At 47.0% G+C, this 22360-nt stretch overlaps 1 protein-coding gene across 1 annotated transcript in view; it reads right to left on the bottom strand.

Moving 5' to 3' along the window:
- LOC144111483 (receptor-type tyrosine-protein phosphatase epsilon-like) overlaps positions 1-22360 on the bottom strand; it is a 102633-nt gene that overhangs the window by 35124 nt on the left and 45149 nt on the right. The window contains exons 15-16 of the mRNA XM_077644795.1: positions 21356-21463; positions 6778-6926 (exon numbers count right to left, since the gene is read on the bottom strand). Of these exons, the coding sequence (XP_077500921.1) occupies positions 6778-6926; positions 21356-21463 (257 nt within the window). The remainder of the gene's footprint in view (positions 1-6777; positions 6927-21355; positions 21464-22360) is intronic.

A 22360-nucleotide genomic window follows, 5' to 3' on the forward strand; every position in this document is an offset into this window, starting at 1 on the left:
CTCGTACACCGCTCCCTCACAGTCAATCAGCTCGATTGACTACGCCGAAGTACCGCAGACTTTCGTGCAGGTCCTTTCTAACAGCCGAACCCACTCCCCGCTCAACATCCGAAACGAGTACAGCCCCCAAGTGAGAACTGCATTATAGTAGCCACTCTCCTCAGCAAAGCCTGTGGAGCCGCGCGGAACGAGATGCTGCTTATAGTAAGCGACATTAACGCACCGCACGCCGAGTAGAGCAACCCGCGCAAAGCCTGTGGTCGCAAAGAAGTCAAGGTATGGGAGGCAGCCCAGACACTGGTTCTAACGACACTCCTCGACCCCGAACGACCGACCCGTTTCGGCAACAGTGCCGCGCAAGACAGCTGTCCGAACCTCACTTTCGCCCGCAATATCCCTGGCGCGCACTGGAAAAATCTCGGTATGAACATAGGTACCGATCACTATGTTCTCAGCGCTTCCTTTACTGCCACACACAGCAAGGCCCCCAGTTGCATTGTCGCGCACACCTACTGGGACGTTTTCCGGTACGTGCGAGCTCAGCGTCCGCAGAACCTGATGAATGGCCTTAACACATGGGGCAATACAATGCTTCACGACGCCGACAACGCCACCTACATAACCACTCAGGAGGAGCATGACAAACCCAGACGCCAACCAAACTCATGCGCTTGTGGAAGGCCAAGCACCGTCTTCACGCTCGCTGGGTCTGATGCTAACACAACCGCTCTCTTATGCTTCGGCTAGCTCGCCTCGAAAGAGAGACCGTAGCCTACTCTGCCAAACTCAGTCAGCAGAAATGGCACCAGACTTGCGACCACCTCAACGGGCAGTTGGGATGAGAGAACACGTGGTTTCTGCTCAAGCACATGCTTGATCCGGAACACACTAAGTCTGCACCATACAAGTATCTCAACCGCGTCATACTCGCGTTTAAGGCACCATCGAGGAAGTCCTCGTTCCCTTGAAAGACAAATACATCAGCACATCCACAAGCATTCCCATCCCTTCGGAATACTCGAGGACGGAGACATCATGGCGTCGCAAGTCCCGCCGCCCTCAACCACTACAAGACAAGCGCGGCCGCCGGCGACAACCGCATCATCAACAAGATGCTACGCAACCTTGACCACCATTCAGTCGAAGCACTTGGTGACCTTTTCAACCACCAGTGGCATGAAGGTCGCCTTCTAGACTCCTGGAAGTATGCCAAGGTAATCTTTATACGCAAACCAGCCAAACGACTCGGGCTGTGCAATCTCTGGCCCATCTTGCTCACGTCTCGCCTGGGGAAGTTTATGGGGCGCGTAATTCTACCGACTTCACATCCGCGTAGACAAGGAAGACCTCCTCATCCACCATGACTGGTTCTTGGGTTGGACTCTCCATCCACAACATCATGTGGCAGATACGACACGACCTAATCGGCGCGGAACCATCCGGACCACACGCACCATTCTCGGCCTCGACATCAGTAAGGCGTTCTACAACGTGTCGCACACATCTATACTGACCAACGTCTCCCATATAAATGTAGGGACCTGCACCTACAACTATATTGTCAACTTTCTCTACAACCCAACTCCAGAACTCCACATTGGAGACTTCTGCAGTGACAAAATCGCAATCGGCAAACCGGAGGGCACCACAGAGAGAAGTCATGCCCTCGTTCCTCTTTAATGTCACTATGCGAGGCCTGCCCTCACTTCTGGACACTATAACCCATATCAAACTGTCCCTTCTCGCCGACGATATCACCCTCTGTACCAACTCTGGCTCGGACGGAGAGATACAAGATTCACTCCAACAGGCAATCGACACCGTCTACGCTTCCGAGCAAGCAAGCGGTCTGGTTTGCTCGCCGATCAAATCCGAACTGTTAGACATTCAGGATAGGCGGGTTCGACAACCAGTCCCCGATCCCCCAAGAGCCGATCACGCTCCACATCGACCCCCACCTCATACCTCCCGTGAAGACAATGCAAATCCGCGTGTGAAGTATGCTGGTGCAGAACAACATGCAGAACTTTGAAGCCATCCAATGCCTCCGAACCACCGCTCACTGTATCAACGGCCTCATCTGCCGTATCGCGACTCCCCGCAGAGGCATGCGGGAGATCGGCCTCTGTCGCCTCATGCAAGCCTTCCTCCTTAGTAGGACTGTGTATTCGTACCTCCATTACCACCTGCGCAGCAATTATAACGAGGCGGTAAACAGCGTCATCCGCTCGGCGTACAAGGCGGCAATGGGACTGCCCCAGTTTGCCAGCACGAAACGTCTGCTCCACCTCTGAGTATTGAACACCTTCACAGAGCTTATCGAAGCACACGAGACTGCTCAGATACGCCGCCTTTCTCGCAGCAAACATGATTGTTACATTCTCGACAGTCTCAACATCAACGCAACAGTTGACATCCATTCACTTCTCCCCTTCCAACATGTGTCTATAGTCGGCTGGTCGTGAAACCCATTGTCAAGAACATGTTGCCCGGCCGCTACGATATGCGCTCTGGACGACACGTACTTAACCGACGAACACGCGATGTACGTGGACGGGGCGAAATACGACTCCAACACATACGTGGCCTACGCAGCTACGCCAACCACCACCCTCGTCAACGCCGCAACAGTGCGCACACTCCCCCACCACTAACGGAGAGTTCGCGATCGCGCTGGCCATCGCAGGTCCCCGTACACGCACGATGCTCAGCGACAATAAACGAGTGATTCAAAATTTCTCAACGAAATAAATTTGTGTACTTCCCGCACACATCCTCCGCGGGTGCACACTCGAGTGCTCTGTGAGCTTAGTGTGGGTACCAGCGCACGCGTGGAACTCTGGAAATGAAGGGGTCGACCGTTTTACCCGAGGATTAACCAACCGGGAAGCCGCCCCCTCGAACCCGGATATTCTCGCCGAGGCCCCCTATCCTGTGCGGAAAGCAACTTGCACAAGTAGAGAAGACGCATGTAACCGCCTCCCCACCCCGACAACGACCGAAAGTAAGCAACCATGCTTCGCAGACTGCATACCAATTCCATTCTCAGTCATTCTAGACTATACCTGACGCGAAATACTACCCCGTCTGTCCTAATCGTGACCCCGGGGTGTTTGACACTCAGGCGCACATTATCTAGGGATGCGAGGTTAATCCACCGCCGCAAACATTACTGCCAGCAGCCTCTGCGGAAAGTTGGATCCAACTTTTTGCAAGAGCAGACAAGAAGACAACTCGTCCTCGTCCCGTGAGCTCAAGATTCAATTCACTCCCATGGGCACGGCACTCCATGCGCACGGCAACGCCATCGCAGCTCTCCAGACCCACATCAGCAACCAACTCTACTCATTAGGCGCGTGGCGAACTGGCGCGCGGTCTTTGAGAGCGGAACACTCTCCGGCTCAGCCAATCCTACATCATAAGCCGCACGCCGTACTCATTTCCCCCATCTTCACTTAAAGCAGAAGGAGTGGGACCGAATCAAAGCGCTCCTCAGCACCTGCACGATGGTCGCGCTCCGCTTACCCCTGAGCACCTCTACTGGCGGCTAGGCAACGTCGGTACCACAAGTTTGAGGAGCTGCAGAGGCCGCCCTAAAAACACCGCTCACTCACCTTTCGGGTACCACGGCGAGCCGCACTCTACTCTGTCAGCTGGGCATCGCCCAGGTCACCCATTCTACCCAGGGTGTTCCCCTACATCAAGACGTACGCTCCCATCTAATCATCCTTCCCATCCCTAAGAACATGCAAACTAGCACGACGGAGAACGCAGGGCAGCAAGCGCCAAATCTCTACACAAACTGTTCGGCGACAGTTCCGAAGTTGGCTAAGTGCACGTGGCAGCGTACTAGTCGGGCTTCCCGATGGGCTTCGCCGTCGCTAACGATCAGGTCCAATTACTTGCATCTGGCTCCATTACCACAGACTGATCCAAAATTGCAGAGGAAGCGGCCATTGCTCTTTCTCTCATCTCCACCTCTGCGACTTAAAAATCCGCCCTATTCATTTTTTAACTTGACGTTTACGCTTCTGGAACCTCACGTGCCCCGTAACCCTTATTAGGACCCCCGCAGACGCAGGCCTCCCGGGTAACGAGGAGCTCCACTCTATCACCCAAGGTTTCACTTTCCGGGTCGGAGTCGGACCGCTTCCGCCAACCCGGGAGTGTCTGCTTACGTTCAGAGGTATTCCTAGCTACTACCGACATCCCCGGCGCGCTTATGCACCGCCGGCTCCCTCACTAACCTTAACCAAGGCCTCCCACTGGCGCAGACTCCAGACCCCAGCTGCTCCCTACCATATTCTCCTTCATGCCCGCTACGCTGATAAATTCCTGACGTGCTTTAAGCTCTCTGGGAAACCGAGAGACTTTCTTCACATCCTCCTCACTTGACCTACGTTCCCACACCCTCCATCCCCAACCACGGTGGAGTAATACAGGGAGACTCTCCTGGCCAGCTCCGCTGCTGCTGACCAGCGCCGGATAATTACCGACGCCCTGAAGCGGGTAGCACTCCAAGGGCTCTTCTTTGCCCTGTAAAGGTTGCTCCCTAAGGGTTACCTCGTGTTATGCTAGGGGGTTTGTTCCCCTTTTTATTGCTTATTAATAAATGTTTGCACCACCCCCGCTGCAAAGTGCAGACATAGGAGAGTTGAAACGGTAATGAGAGGAAATATTGAAAGGCCGCGCGCCGACACAACTGCGTCATGTGAAGCGACGACGACGGTAAAGCTACAGATACCGCCGGTGACAAGGAGCCCTCAAGACATGAGCCAGAGCTTCTAGATCCCATCCCCGTAAGGCCAGGGAGCCATCTCTCCCACAGGGATCCAACCACACGGGTACAGCCGCACACCTTTTATGCTGTCGGCCTAGTGTCTTACGTCCATAGGAGACCCGGGGTGACAAGCTGGCCGCGTGTACAACACGTGATAAAAACTTTTATCTTTCGCTCCGATGGCCAGTTCAGATTCACGCGCATTTGAGATGGTACCTTAAGTGGCAATTGCTACGACACCATCGGGCGTTCGTTCGCTGTGTGGAGAACGGCTCGCCTGGCTCATGGCCTCTCACACTGCATTACAGGTCTTGTTAAAAGAACCCATCCACCGCCCCAAGAGGTCACGAAGGGCCTGCTTTGACGCTACTCTCAGAAGTGGCCATGCAGTAGGTATTGTGGCGAACAGACAGTCACTACAAAGCGCTTTCGTTGTGCGCGATCATAGGCGTCTCGCCTGCTGGCTCCACGGTAACACATGTAAATCACGCCTGCTCACCCCCACCGCTGGCACTGTGCACTTTCTTTCATGTCCCGTCGACTGTAGAGTAGAGTGACAAGCCACTATCACCGCCCGTCCGCCGCCCGAAAAAGTCACGAAGGTTTGCAGACACGCTGCTTCCTGAGTGGCCATGTTGCATTGCCGCGTTCCTACTTCTCTTGACGACTTGCGGTGAAGGTCAAAGGGCGTTGCTTCCCTTCTGCGCGACTTAAGTGGTGAGGAACGCACGCAACACTGGGTGCACTTAGTCGTACCGAGATTCGCCAGGTCAATTATTTGGAAATAATTGCTAGTGATTTAGCAGTGGTTAACACTGGTCGAAAGCGAAAAGCTGCATCCCTTTGGCTACGATTGTGGTCGAGCGACTGGTGTCCATAGAGAGCCATACCGACACACACACAGTAGTAGGCATTTTTTGTTAAACATCTTCTTATTGTCGAAAGAACATAAACTTCGCGACTATGGCTTCTCGACGCGCGGCTACGGCAAAATGATCTCTTCCTCAATCGCTCCAGGCGCCTGGCATTGAGCGCGCACACATGCGCTGATATAATATTGTGCATTTTTATCGCGAAACTTTCAAAAATTTCTGCGCCTCAACCGCTCGCTCCTTAGCGGAGAAACTGCACACAGAGCTTGCATATTATGGTAACCTTTGTGATGTAGCTAGTGTTACAGCGGTACTTGCTTAGTTCAGCAGTGCATGATGCGAAAACGTAATCGTCGGCGTCGAGATCATCCAACCGAAACCCGCAAACGCCATTGATTAGCTGTAAGGCGGCAGTGGCGCCATTTGTTTTCTGTAATGGAAATCGGCTCAACAAGGCCCCGAGGCGAACGTTGCAGGAAGCGCGGGCCCTTTGATTACGCAGTTACGGCCGTTTCGTCTGCTTTCGTGGCTCTCAGAACGCATCGGAGGGTGACAGCAGAAAATAGATTGCCCATTGCCGCCCTTCAGCGAAAAAACGGCGCTCTCGGGTTTCGGTTCGCTGATCTTTAAGCAATTATGGTTTTGCATCATGCACAACTCAGCTAAGTAAGTATCGTTGTCAATGTTCCTACGATACAAAAGTTACCATATTACGCAAGCTCTGTGTATAGGTTCACAGCAAACGAGCCAGCGTTTGAAGCGGGAATATTTTTGAACGTCTTCACGATACAAATGCAATATACTGTATACCCCTCGACTTTTTGCTCTTCCTCTTTTATATGACATCAGCTGCAGCAGAACAACCAGTGGCTATTACACCAACTATCTCGAATTTTGCCTTTGACATTGACGTTAGCCTTATAGACCACTTTGGTGTAGAACCTGGCTACCACCATTTATGCTGATGGTTTGACCTCTGGCAGCATTCAAGATCAAACTTCTGGCCCCGCGAACGGCTCGAAAGGCCGGCGTAGTAAAACGTTTCGCTTCAAGACTGAGTTGTCCATTTGCCATTCTTTCTCGCTCACAGAAGTGAGCTGCAGAGGTGAAATGCGTTTTCCTTACCTGCCATGGACAATGGTTGGGTGAGAGTCACCTGGATGACTGCTCCGTACAGCGGTGATGAATGAGTGTAGGGAGTCGGTGTAAGGTGGCACACTTCCGCGGGGCCATGTCGTGTAGTGAAACTGAGTCACGCTCCGTGTCTGCCCTTCCTGCGGATGAGAAAGTAGGAAAAAGGATCATTAGACCAGCGCTACTAAGATTTTAAACTGCAGTGAAATAAAATTTTCACCGTTTTTCGCAATTCTTGATTGCGTCTTACGAGGCGCAGCATGAGGGAATTAAGTTTTTGTGGTTGCAGCTTCTCAATGTTTTTAAAGCGAACGGGTACAGGCACGCAGAGACGAAAAAAAATTTAGCGGGCACTTTCTTGACTCAAAGTACGGTGAGGCGAAAGGCTTTAGTGCAGTGTTGCTGCTTGTGTCACTGATGTGTGGTTAAGATGTTCATTAAGTACACAACTGCTAGTGAATCATAGATGCTGGAGACACTGGAGGGCATTTGGTAGGTACCCGTCTGATTCAACTCCTTTTTTAAACACTCTCCAGCGTCGTTACGCTAGACATGGAGAACTGCATATGCGTTTGCAGGAAGTAGCATAGTCATTCCACTTCCTGCTTCTGTGGAAGAAGGTCGTGTGATGGGAAGCTCTGAGCACGCTTCGTTATCGGTCATGTCTGGCCGAGGATTTGGTGAGCGACGCCCACCAGTGGGCTATCGCCTAGTTTTTACCTACGCTGCCAACGGGAGACGCAATGAAGACCACGGTTTTCCTTCACTCCGATATTGCGGGCGGCTTTCTCGCATATAGGATTTTTGTGAGCCATTGGAAACTGCCAGTGATCTACCCTTCGTGGGTAGCATTGCGGCCTTTCAAATGTCGCATGTGTGGATGTTGAACCTGAAAACTGCGGAAGCGAAGAAACGACTGCTGACAGAAGGAGCACTAGAAGTGAAAAAAACGCTATTGTGCAGTCATTGACCCCAACAAACGTGAGTTGGTCTTCAGAGTGCCCTGCGTGCCCTTCTACATGCCGAATGAATATGGGCAGAAAGATTTTGAAGACTTCGGAGATGTGACAGACATGACTCATGAGCAGTGGAACAGTCGGAGTTTCGAAGACGTCGAACCGACAACCCGGCTGGTGCACACGGTTCTTAAGAAGGGGCCCTCCATCGATGCTTTACCCCACATGTTAAAGTTTTGCGGAGGGCAACTGTTTGTGGTGGTGCCTGGACGTCCACCAACATGCCTACTGTGCAAGAGGACAGGACGTATTCGACGCGACTGCCACCCCCCCAGGTGAAGCTTGTGTCGCTTATTCGGACACAACGGGCAGGGTGCTTCCGCACGTATCCGCGTGTGGCCAGGGGTGCTGCTCCGAATCATGACGACGGGAGTGAGCTGCTCATAGACCAGGATGAACTGGAGAACTCCGGAGCCCCGCCCACTTCAGGACTCAGCGACGGCCCTCCTTTCCAGCAGCTGGAGCAGCCTGCTCGCGACGAGAAGTCACGAGGTGACGCCGCTGCAGAAACGACTGGCAAGAAGGCGGATGCTGCTGTGCCGCCAGAAGAGCCAACTAGGGAGGGCACTTCACGCGACCACGATTACGAGGCGCCGATAGATGCGACAGTCGCTTCCATTGAGCGACCTCGTGACTACGAAAAGGTACCGGCTACGGAACGAGAACTTTGTCGGCTCGAAAGGCATAAAGAGGGGAGGGAGCCAAGAAAGGCAAGTTATTCTTGTCACGGTCATAATAATAATAATTGGTTTTTGGGGAAACGAAATGGCGCAGTATCTGTCTCATATATCATTGGACACCTGAACCGCGCCGTAAGGAAAGCGATAAAGGACGGAGTGAAACAAGAGAGGAAGAAGGAGGTGCCGTAGTGGAGGAGTGCGGAACAATTTCGACCACCTGGGGATCTTTAACGTGCACTGACATCGCACAGCACACGGTCGCCTTAGCGTTTTGCCTCCATAAAAACGCAGCCGCCGCGGTAAGGTTCGAACCCGGGAACTCCGGATCAGTAGTCGAGCACCCTAACCACTGAGCCACCGCGGCGGGTATTGTCACGGTCCATTTCTCTCACTCGTGACGAGAGAAAGAAGCAGTGAGCTTTAGTCACTGTTTGATGTGTGTACGCTATGGCTTATTTGAAGAAATCGCTAAAAGTAGGCACTCTGAACCTACGAGGACTTGCCTCGAAGCGTAAGCAAGTGCAGTGGAACCGACTGTTTGTTGATTTAGATCAAGATGTCGAGGCTATTCAAGAAACAAAAGCGTAGGATGAGCAGCAAACAGATAACATGGTGCTTGGTTTTCGGTCACTATTCAATGTTTGTATAAGCCATGCGGCTGGTTTGTCGGTGGGATGCTGTCTTTTCCTCATGAAAAACATAGGCGTAGTAGAGGAACAAATAATAACTTGTGCAAGCGGGCGGCTAATCATGTGTTACTTTACATACGAAACATTCGCGGTAAGGGTTGTTGTCCTCTATTCTCCCACGAAAAAAAAGGAACGGCGTGGATTTTTTGAATAGTTATGTTCGTTGCTTGAATGAAGTTGAGTGTTCATATTATTGGGAGATCTCAATAGTGTTTTGAACCCTAAAGATCGTTCAATGGAAAGGATGTAAAAGACGTGAGTGCTGATCTGTTGAATAGTGTACTCAACGCGTGCAGCTTAGAGGACGTAATGGGCCTGGCTTAAAGTAATAAACATGTGCATTTTACGCAATTTCAAGGTAGTAGCCGCGCATGACTGGACCGAATATATGCGTCGTCGGAGATTTCGCCTTCCTGTCAGCAGTATGAAGAGAAGCAAATGTCATTTAGTGACCACTGCCTAGTTACGGTAACTTTGGGAGGAAGGAAGCAGCATAAAGCAGGAATGAACGGGGATATGTGGAAACTAAACTCAAGGCTCATAAAAGACGACATATTTTTAAGGCAAGCTAAGGGTAGCATGGATATGTTTAATAATAGAGAAACAGGATATATTGATTAAGGCTGAGAACCGGGCGAGTTGGTACTGATTCATTATTGAAGACCTCAATAAAACAACGGGACACAACGAAGAATGGACACCACAAGCGCTGACTCGCCACTAGACTTTTAATCACGTCAAAGGCGTCCTAAATATAGGTACACCAGACACAAACGAGTGGGAAAAATAAAAGAAACAACACAAAAGCTAATCATCATGCCCACAACGGTGACAATTGGCACAAGCGCAAAGCTACACATCTTGGCCGGATAAGGACATCAACTCTTTATCAGTTAGTGTGACAGAAGGATCGCTAATGCAACTATCTGATTCCAAGCGGACGTGAAAAGCCTCCAAAATCTCACGCGTAAGGCTGTCATTTGGTTTACCTAGGATGACGGTGTTAGAAAACAGAGGGGTGCAAGTACCTTCTCTGCAGTGACGGTTAAGGTTACAAGATGACCCATTATATAAGGATCTGTGGTGCATACTTAGACGAGCGTTAACGCAACGTCCATTCTGGCCAATATAAGTCACCCCGCAAGTGCACGGTATCATGTAGACAGCACCTACATTACACGGCACAAAAGGCCTCTTATCGTTGGTCTGACAGCCCCCACTCTTTTTCTTCGCGATTGTTGCCTTAGCCTTCTCTTCACCTGCCTGCACACACCTTTAAGTTTTCTTGGCGCTGAGAAAACCACTTTATCATTGTATCACGCCGCAACATTCTTCAAACCATGCCCCACACCATGTGTGTAAGGCACCACCACAAACTTCGTTTTTTCTTGTTTTGCTTATCCCCTCTCTTGATCCATTTAAGAACCTTATCGCATTCTCTGAAAATCACATGAGAAGGGTGACCTCTAGATTTTAATGGGCTAACTTGACGCAAAATGCTTTCCTTCATTATTTGACGACATGACTTGTTCATGGAAGCTTTCAGGCTAAAAAAACAATGCGATATTTTACCAATTTTTTATGGCCTGATTGGTAATTTAGGATAGGCATGGTAGAGCGAGTGTACAATTCCCAACACACATGACGCTCTCCCAAGAACAGTCTTAAATCCAGAAATTGAAGTACCTCTTCTTTAGGAAGTTCAGTGGTGAATGTTATGCCCATTGCGCATTCTTTGAAAACCGTCAGTACATCTACCACCCTAAGTGTCATGTTCCCCTTCTTAACAAAAACAATATAATCATCGACATACCGAAAGATCCTCAAAACCTACTCGCCACATCTACTGTCTATGGATCTGTCTACCCTGGCAAAGAACATATTGGCTGACACAGGTGCTACTTTAGCTCCTATGCACGCTCCATCATTCTGCACAAACGAATTCCTTTTCCATTCAATGACAGTTGAACGGAGGTAAAAAATGTGAATCTCTAAGAAGCTCTCAAGAGACACAACACATCTATCAATAAAATCAGTTTCATTGTTGTGATCGGCGATGCACATTTTAATACTTTTCATGAGCTCATCATGTGGTAGAGAATAATATAGGTCTTGCACATCAATGCTGAAAGCATCACACCTTCCCGGGTTAATGGATTTTAGAAAGTCAACTATAGCCTCGGAATTAGAGACGTGAAAATGATCCTGAATAACAAGAGAGGACATATGCTTTTGAAGATAGCTGGACACGAAGAACTGCCAAGTGCCTTCAGATCTATCGTGTCTGAGTACGGTGCCGTAGTGGAGGGCTCCGGAATGATTTCGACCAGCTGGGGATCTTTTACGTGCACTGACATCACACAGCACACGGGCGCTTATGCGTTTCGCCTCCATCGAAACGCTGCCGCCGCGGTCGAGTTCAAACTCGAGAACTCCGGGTCAGTAGCCGAGCGCCCAAACCACTGAGCCACCGGGAAGGGCGGCTTGAAAACTTTTGGTTTTGATTTCACGAAATGCGAAGGCGGTTGCTGCTTTGGCCCTATCTTTCAAAAGATTCCCATCAGAAATTTACTTTATTGCAGTTTATGCAGGAATGAAGTGCTTCCACATTATTCAAGATTTAAAAATTTCTTTTCTTGTAACAATGCTGAGCTTTCAAAGTTGCCTCATAGTTTAAGCAAATGGAATGGGTAAGAGACACCTTTGAGTTAAGCCTCTGAAATCGGGCATTATGACGCTGTGTGCAACACTTGCCTCAGCTTGGGCCGTTTTCTAAGCCTGAAGACCAAGAATGAGTATTATGAGTGGTAATGGAGTTGCATTCCACGCAGAATAATTACGGCAGCATGGTGGGCGGCGTCACAGCGCGTCTTGTTTTTGAAATGATTTTCAAGAAAACAACAACGGCTCTTACTTCCCATTTGTAGAAATTTAGAGATCTCTATCAGCAACCACGTCAGTGTATTCAATTCTGTTCGCATATTTTCCAGTACGCCATTTTCAGAGCATCTAACAAGAGGATATTTGCTTCCCTACTAAAAAAATGGCCGTGGTTTAGCTCTGGTTAAACGTGGAGTAACGCATTAGCTACTGCTGGCCGAGTGGAAGTCGCTCAGTCGAATTGCAGTCAGACTTTCGCCGCTGCGTATTGCTGGGCGCTCCTTCTTCACCTTCGTTCCTGGTCGTGATTCACTCTCCCCCCTGTCCACTCAGTTTAGCTAGGGTGCCTCGCTTTCAGGGTGAGGACAACCTTTGTAGCACCCTGCGCCGCCGTTTCCCCCTTGCAGCGGCATGTTGGGTCACATGCACCGGTCGCGTATACTGCGCGCTATGCATGTGGCGTCGTTTTTGTGCGGTTGCGTGGCGACTGCAATGATGGGAATAAACTGAAAATTGACCCTACATGGTTGTTTCGCTTGTGGCAGCAATGCTCTGCCAGTTTTGAATGTTTTTTACGTGATGCAGAAGCTGCGAATGCACGCCGATCGAAAAGATATGACTGGCCGCTGCGTTTCCCACTCACTGGCTACACTGAAAATAGCCCGCGGTTATTGACGCCTCCTTCGTAGTCATAATTTACAGTATAAGGGTCGCCGAATGCTGTTAGATTAAGCTACATTTGCTTTTCTAACGTAAAAACTGTTTACTAGATCCCACGTTTCTCAGGTATGCCAGCAGCGCGGAGGATGATCTGCCGAACATAACTATTTTTTGCTTGGTTAACTCCCGCTTGTCCAACATTAACTGGGATGAATTTGTCTTATTACTTCGCCATATGTAAAGGATTCCAAGCAGTATTAGGAAATTTCTTTTCCAAACGATTCGTCGCCACACTTTCTGGGGCGGACAACTGAGGACATGTCTGAAACAATACGTTCATATTTTCTCGTTTGCTAATCGCTTGTTTCGCAAAAAATTATGCACATGGTCAGAGCTTCGCTCTGATTGTGTTGAATAGACGTTGATTATTAGTACGATGCGACACACAACTTGCTAATTATTCAGCAAGAAATCTGTCGTTTTAATTGGTTTTTCTCGGAAAGAATTAAAAATAAACAGTTCAGTGAAATTTGTAATTAAATAAGGCAACATAGCAACAACAAATTTCATTTGCTAAGTACACAAAAACGTTAGTTTTTTCTTCTGTTCGAAACATGAAGGAAAAACAATAAAAGCGACCGATTCACCAAGAAACCTGAAAAACTCATCTGTAGATTACGGCTTCATTTCAATGCCACTAGTCACGCCAAACTAAACTAAGGGGACTAGAGCAACATAAGCCGCCTTGCTCGCTTCAGCGGAATTGTCTGCTCCAGTTACCAAAAGACGCTGGCTTTCCGCCTTACTCCATGGCCGCTGGCCAAGGCAGTAGACCTCTCATTTGGTACTGGCCCGGACTAGTTGTAGTAAGTGGTTTTCTTAAAATAATAAAAAGGAAGGAAAAGATTTCTGCTAGCCCCAGCATCTGCCATCGATGCGGAAGCATCTGAGCTGGGGCAGTGGAAATAAAGGATAGCAGACAGAATGGAGAAATGAAATGAAAGAGGTGAAGGGACAGGTGGAGAGGATTTGACTCATGTTGAGCAAACATAGGCGCGGCAGGCAAGCTCTCTTCTCCGCTGCTATCATCAAGAAAGAGAGAAAAAAGTAAGCTCCAGAACATGCCTGCCCAGAAGCACGCGTGATGAATTTTACTTATCTCGTGGCTATACGTGATGGCAACCAAAGTAGCATATTTTTCCCAGTAGGGATTTGCTGAAAAGCGATAGAAAAATTAAGCCGCCTCTTCTTGACGACAGTGTAATCCGTCACACATGCTCTCTTGCTTACTGACGCGCTCAAGATAGGTACGGCGCTGGGATATTCGGGGTGAACTGGCGCCAACAAGTAGATGGGGCGAGAGGGGGGAGGAGAGGTTCCGAAAAAGTGAGTTCCGAAAAAGTGTGGTAGAAGGTGCATTTTGTACCGACGCCTCTCAAATAGGGAGGATAAAGGCGGCGGGGAATGCTGGAAACATGCTAAGCCAAGGCGGTAGTGAAAAATATTGCGCGTCATGTCGCGCCCCTTTGGCGCCACGTTATTTACAATCGGGAGACGTCTACATAAGAGTCAGCAGATGGGGTCTTGCTCTGTTCGTGGCACTACTGATTCGGCTGCTTGAAGTGAGCTCATGTTGTGTGTGTGATGAAGCAGTCGCATATCAAGCTATGACGGGATGTTCTGTTCCCGGGTGTTCTGCCATCACTAGTAAAGGACAGCGGCTATTTCGCTTTCCTCGAGACAGTGCGCGCATAAAAAAGTTGTAAACGCAGGTCAAACGAGACGGCTGGAAGCCAACAGACAACTCCACATTATGCGAGGTAAGGCATGCTAAAGGGTTCCATCTCAGAACAATATTTGCTGGGGCGGAGGCATAATGCACAGCTGAAAAGTTGCACCTTCATAATTACTTAAAACAGCAGTCGTCAAAGGCACTTGTCGGTCTACACTTCTTGGCGAACGAAGCAAAAGAACACAGGATGGAGTCCTCATTAAGTTATATATATATATATATATATATATATATATATATATATATATATATATATGTGTGTGTGTGTGTGTGTGTGTGTGTGTGTGTGTGTGTGTGTGTGTGTGTGTGTGTGTGTGTGTGTGTGGAAGCAGTCAGGGTTGCTCAACGGGCCAGTGAAAACTTGCACAGTGAAAAGGTCATTCGATTATCTAGGTTTATTCACCAACGGTTTCAGACGGTGGACCGTCCTTCATAGACGGTCCACCGTCTGAAACCGTTGGTGAATAAACCTAGATAATCGAACCAGTTGTGACCTTATATATATATATATATATATATATATATATATATATATATATATATATATATATATATATATATATATATATATATATATATATATATATATATATATATATATATATATATATATATATATATATATATATATATATATATATATATATATACATACATACATACATACATTGCGAGCATGTCAAGGTGGTGCATATGTCCGTGTTAATAGTCAACGCGCTGTTTATGAATTTACTATTGCATGCGTTTCGGCACGATACTCTAAGAATATTTATATTTACCACAACTGCTGCTGGGTATCACTGCTTTTAGTCGAGCTGATGACGCCACGAGCCTTACGTCTGACTGGGGAAAGGCTCCAGTTCCTCGTATTACCATACATTACTTTATTTCAGCTTCATTTTGACCAAGACCAATATGAAGGCAATCGGCAGGATGGACGGCGCCTGCTAAAATCCACCGCTGTGCCGACGATTTTTGAATTCCGGCGTAAGAAAATATATACTTTCTCGAAAGTAAACATCTCCACTCAGAAACGTCGGGTCACTAACCTCTACTTATGCTGATGATATTTAAATACTCTCCAAGCCGTGTCTTTATGTACTGCAAGAGGATTCTATTACGAAATGCTGATGGCATAAAAAGTCGAAGAAATAATAGTGATATTTTCTCGCTGATCTGCCCCATAGTTCTTTTAGTTCAGATGGCAAAATTAATCGTGTCGGGTCCTGATCACGGATCTGTGTTTGCTAGCTTATGCATGCCGTTAGAAACCTGATTAAGGGAACCATTTAAGAGTTTATGTGAAATTCAAGACAAGTTCAGTGCTTCGTGTCCTCAATGTAATTTGTTTCTGTTTTTTTAACATTTTCAGCTCGAACTAAATAAAGAAAGCCGCGTCGTCAACGAACGTTCACAGCTACCATTGTCAGTGATAGTGACCAGAGCTCATCAGCCGCAGAAAAATGCTGTTCTGAGAGCTCTGGCAGTGATGTGAGCGAAGAGCCTCAAGATGCAAGGGGGAGTGGAGCACGAACAGCAGATATGTTTTCTATGTCCGCAACTGAGCTCGTGAAACAAGCACAGGACTTTCAGAATAAGAACTCGATTTTGAGGGAACGATGCTTCCTGACTGAAAAAAGCTGGAAAGAAAAATTAGAACCACAAAACGCCTTCTGAAAGATGTCTACTTTGACCTCAGATCCAATCTTCCTGAACAGACCAAAAAGTCGCCCTGCTGATCGCACAACAGAAAGGGCTCTTCATGGAGCCCAGCGACAGTAAAGAAGGCTTTGTACCTGAAGTTTCGTTGTGGCTCTACAGTATACAATGTTCTGCTTGAGCAAGGCAATCCACTGCCGTCAAGGAGAACACTCTGCAGAAGGCTACAGCATCTTACATTTCAACCATGCGTGCTCACTGAAATATTGGAAATAATGAAGGCCAAGGTATCCATGATAGCCGATATTGAAAAAGACTGCGTATTGTTCCTGGACGAAATGGAGATCAGAAAAGGGCTATAGCTAGATCGCAGTTCTCATGTTTTTCTTAGAACGACGACGCTGCCGGAGGCTGATCAACCAGCTAATCATGCTCTTGTGTTCATGGGTGGAGGCATAAACAGCCGTTGGAAGCAAGTGATAGCTTATCATTTTACAGGTGCTTACGTTTCTGGTGACATGTTGAGAGATTTTGTTTCATCTCATACGACTCTGCTCGGAGATCTCTCTTCGCGTACTCTGTGTGACCTGTGACATGGGTGCCTCCAACCGATCCATGTGGAAGTCTTTGAGTCTGTCGAGCTCACGTAACTCGGTTACTGTGCGCAGTATTCCCCCCCCCCCCCCCCTTTGTGATGCAAGAGAGCTTTACTTTATGCCCGACCCTGGTCATGTACTTAAGAATATTAGAGGACATCTTGTGAGAAAGGATGCCATGCATCTTAGTGAAAACATTGTGTCAAGATTTAATTTGCCGAGCACTGCAATTTTGGTAGGGCATGTTGAGAATTTGATTGAGCATCAGCACAACGAACAACTCAAGGTTGCTTCAAACCTCGGTGAAATTCATTTTTCAGATGGTCACTTCACAAAAATGAAGGTCGGAATCGCTGTGCAGCTATTCAGAGACGCCCCTGCAGGAATTAGGGACCTTGTGGATCAAGGAGCGTTACCATCGGAAGCTGAAACCACTGCTTGGTTTTTTGAACTTTTATTCAAGTGGTACACGATAATGACAGCTCGCCATCCGTTGGTCACCTTAAGCATGATTGGCAAAGAAAAGTATGAGTGAGCAGTTTCAGTTTTGAACCTTGCGTCAGAAGTTGTCTCGGAACTCATCATTGGGAGTGAGAAAAGTCTTGAAGCCCTGCCAGTCAGGCATAGTTATGTCGACAGATGTGCCGAAGCTACACCTTTACCTCCAGAATGACTGCGGGTACAAATTTGTCCTGACTGGCAAGCTTGTCCGAGACTACTTAGAGAATTTATTTTCCGCAATCCGAACGCGGCCGCCTGTGCACAGCTCATATGATCTAAAAAATGCTCTTAAAACTGTGTCAGTGAGCCAGTTTCTAAACGTTGTAAAAATATCTGACTTCGAAATAGATGACAGTGATTATCAAGTTGATTTGCTTTCTCTTGAAATACAGCATGCGAGGCAGTGCAAATCTGACGAAAATGAGGAAGTCATTGATGTCGATCTGCACCCAGTGTCTTGTATAGAGGGCGACATACTTTCTCATTTAGCAGGATTCTTAGTTAGGCTAATTTTGTCTACTGTGGAACATTTCTTGGTATGCATGCGCATGCTGACCATGGAAGAGCCTAGAGAACAACACAAACTCGTTTAGCTGAAAGGTTTTGTACAAGGTTGGAAAAATTTAACTTACGCAAGCCAAGATGTTCTGAAAATTTTTGAGTAGTGCGAAATGACATTTAAATTTTTTTCTGCAACAAGGAATATTAGTCGTGTCAAAAAGCCAATGAAGACAATAAGACAAATGATTATCAGCAGTGTGGCCCTCCCACAAGTTTCGTGCACACAGCACTCAGAAATTTTCCAGAAACTTATTGACCGTTTTGTGTCCCTTAGGCTTCGCATTTTCGCAGGATGGCTGAACACACCTGAACTTCCTGATCGATCCTATGGAAGCAAAACAGTAGCAGGCGCAGGCCTTCAGTGAATACAAGTTGCCTTTTGTTTTAGAACGCAGAGCGGAATGTAGTACACACAATATCTCTCTCTCTCTCTCTCTCTCTCTCTCTCTCTATATATATATATATATATATATATATATATATATATATATATATATATATATATATATATATATATTGAAAATAAATGGATTATTCGTTGCTGTTCTGATATTTACGTTCGGTGTTTCACTCAGCAACACCGACTCCTATGGTCAGTGCATTTGATGTGCGCCGTATTCCGAAGGCGAAAATTTTGTGCGGAAGCTTGGAGTAGCGAAACACAAAAAAAATATTTTAATTTGGTTTTGTTGAAGTGGACAGGCTGATAATTACAAGCTGGCATTGCCTTGAACCTTCCCAAAATTGAAGAAAAAATTTGACGGCGAATAAGCAATGGTTATGGCTATCACGCCCTTGTGCAAAGTGAATCATACACACGCACAAGTTAATTGTAGACAACGAAGAAAGCCACGCAGCAGCAGATTCAACAAAGGTGACCGTTTCACACATTTCTTGAAAGCAAGACAAATTATAAAATAACGTGAGTAAATTTTGTGCTACCATTAAACAGTGAGACTTCTACGCAGTTCACTGTTCAGTTTCAGCAACACCCCAAACACGAGGTGAGCAGTGTATGTCAAAATCTCCTGACTGTTGTTATGCTTTCATATATTTATCTCTTATATACTGCCACTGCTTTGCCGCAGTAACAACAGAGGAGCAAGTTAATGCCCAAACATCCTCGGAACTGTCGTTGACAGGAAAGCTTGATATTCTCATTAGAACTTCCCGAGTGGCAGTGTTTGGCAATTATGAAACTCCATCTCTAAATAAGCAATTCTGACTGTTGGAAAAGCAATCTAGATGTAAAGTATACGGGTGTACAGATAGCGCTGGAAATGTTACAACCACTGTGAGAATGTAACGAATGTTCGCAGGGCTCCAACTTTCTCAGCAGATGAGCTGCGAAACATGACATCTTTCCGCTTAACTAACTCCGATTCACTGTTTGAAACACCTCTGATACCACGCTTTCTTGTTAGTACACCTCGTTAGCGGATTTCCACGCGGTAGTGGCAGTTTTTTCTTCCGAACGGCCCACCGCCGCATTGCGCTTTATGCAGCCGAACGGTAGAGTGTGACCCAACATGTTGCCGTTGCGGGCAGTGTCCTCACCCTGAAAGCGGAGGCGAGCGGGCATCCAGGCACCATAAGTTTAGCCGCCGCGCCGCGCCACGCCGCGCCGCCGGCAGATGCTCCGCACCACGTGACCAAAAACGTGACCACGCGGAGGCGCCGTCACCACAACTGCGCCGCCACGCTGAAGCCTCGAAATTCTAGCGTAAGGTATCTATCGCTACAGAAATTCAGGCTTTTTTACACCTTTTACATGTCTGTTAACACTGACAATTCTTATGTTATGCCATCTTAAACAAACATTCTATACCGGCTCTGGCGTTGGGCACTTCATAGCCGCAACACGCGTAAGAACAATTTCAGCAAAGCTGAAACAGTTCCTACTCCAATTCCAACACCCAGCGGGAACCCTGAAACCCATAGGAGGCAGCGTTTTTGAAATAATAACATCTGAGTACTAGATTCTTGAGCGTGCGCTTTAGAGTGCTGCGATCACATGTCGTGAGGCAGCTCTTCCACACAGCGCGTACTCTTTAACGTTCGGCGCAAATTCGGTTAATTTAAAACATTAATACTGGCACTTTCTTCATCAAACAGAAAGATAAATATACCTGAATAGATTAAGAAGATATACTGAGTAGGAACAATACCGCACACCCACAGGCAAACTACGTGCAACCGACGCGAGGACACTGTTGCTTCGCATCACTAGAAGCGTCCTTTTCTTAAAATTACCCTGGGACACAAAATAGAAGAAGCTTCTGTTAGCTACTTGCTGCATAGCAGCGCTTTAAATAAGGTTGACACATGTCTGCCTGTACCTCTGTTAGCCACCCTGTTGCATCTGTATGAAATTTGTTATCATGCTGTGGTTCTCATTTTTCTGAATAATTGCCTTGTTTCATAACATTTCTTCTTATTCCGCTGTCATCAATATTTTGTGGCCTTGTATATGCAATTCTGTAAATCATAATGACCTTGCATGTCATGTTTCTTACCTAGTATAAAAAGCATTTCTGAGCATTACTGCATTTCGCCTCCATTAGGCTTTCGCTGCAGCCGCCATGGTTACTAGCAGCCGCACCTGTGTTATGGCAATAGCGACATGACCCGTTCTTCATCCGCGCTTCCTGACTTCCATGTTGAGGCTCTTTCCTGAAATATGTCCTCGTATAGGTTATGAAATCTACGTCAATCGACACCAAAGTAGTGCAGTCGGCATATTCGATTTTATCGTCTGACAGACAGTGCCCTGCACAGAATGTGAAATACAATACATGTATTTGGCTCAGTGGTGTTGTGAGTGTAACTCAAGTCCTGATTCCGCAAGGTACTCACATTCAATCTAATGCATTAAGGGTAACATCTTTTGGGAAACAATTTATTCTACAAAAATGAAAAAGATTGAAGGAACGCTACCCTACTTCTTAGCTAGAACACTGGAGGTTGTCCATACCGAGTACGCAAACTTCGCTTGGCTTAGTCTTCTGCCGTATATGCTTAAAGGTATCATTGTTAGGAAAGCTGAATAACGTGATATGTCATACCCTTAGTTGAGATTCATGCCGGCCTATCACTTTAGTTCACAAAGTTCTTGTTTCGCCTAATGGTTCATGACTTAGTTCGCGAAAGGGGTGCATGGCAGAATAAAGGACAGCTATACTTTTGGTCTTTAAGAGAGCATGTAGGTTTTCTCTTAGACTACCTATCATGCCTCTGCCATGGCTATATGTGCCAGCTCATCAGACTTCAGAATCTCTGATATGTATTGAAGCATTATAGTTAAATACTACAAAAGGACACCTAAAACCGGGAGATGCACTTACCTTCATAAGGAAGAAATTGTTACCTGGTGCCCAATTTTTTGCTCAGCTGTGTAATGCTTGCTACAAACGTTTGTAAGTCTCCTCTTTGTATCGTAACACACGAGGACTAGTGAAAGAAGATTAACACTCCTGCCATTATTGTGATGGATTATGTGTCACAGCTGCAAGTACCAATTTTGCGAGGCACTTACCATTGACAGTTCGAGCTCCCGCACAACAAAGTCTGCACTCAAGGTGGTGATTTTCAGAGCGACAGTTATTGCACCATAGACTTGTTTTGATTCCGGCCAATACGCCACCTGCAAAGAGAATCGAGAGCTTCAGCGATGGCCCTTAGCAGTATCGGAGCTCTACGTGTGTGCTGAAACTCTGAAGAGGAAGCAGTGTTAGGCGAGAGCACTAAGGAATAATAAAGCTCTCTTAACTTCTCCAGGCTTTAGGATTCATTTGATGGCATAAATATATGGGAATGATAACAAAAGCTACTCAAGTAAGATGTTTCCAGAAAACAGTTATTTTGGATGTAGTAGCTTTCATGGTACTGCGGAAGAAGCGCCCAGTTAAGAACAAGAATTAGTGTCGAGATCAAATTCTTACTCATTTGTGTCTGTAACTGAGATGTCCTAACTTACTCCTTTCAAGCTTTACTCAAGATTTCTAAACACAACTGTACAATCAAACAAAACAAACCTAAAATGTTTATAAACTTACCCATAACACCAGATAAATACCCGTGTATGTTGCAGTTTGTCGGGAGGAAAAAGGTTCCATACCTTGCGAGCATCGCATTAGACTGCGCCATAACGCCACTTTTTAATCACGCCTTTTGACGAGTCCAACGAGGAGATCAATGTTTCATAGAATAGGTGTTAGAGCGAAGCTCACTAAAAAAAAAAACTTTTTGACCGGTGCCGTCGCACACTCTGTGCGAAACCGCGCTTGCACCGCGGGCGAGGACACGCATTTATTTGCTTACCGGTGAGAAGCAGAGGCAGGGGAGATGAGGACAAGTTGTTGCCTTTGGAATATATAATACGAGTAATATTTTGCATCCTTTGAAGGCAACACTGCTTTGCACCACAAAGTATGGAGATGGGTAGTAGAGGAAAAAAGAGAAGGAATTGAGTGTTAAATAGAGGTGTGTGTGAAGAAAGAGGGATATCACGTGATTTGAAGGGATTCAAGCCGGCTGAGGT

This window comes from Amblyomma americanum, chromosome 11 (genome assembly GCF_052857255.1).
Source record: "Amblyomma americanum isolate KBUSLIRL-KWMA chromosome 11, ASM5285725v1, whole genome shotgun sequence".
Lineage (NCBI taxonomy): Eukaryota > Metazoa > Arthropoda > Arachnida > Ixodida > Ixodidae > Amblyomma > Amblyomma americanum.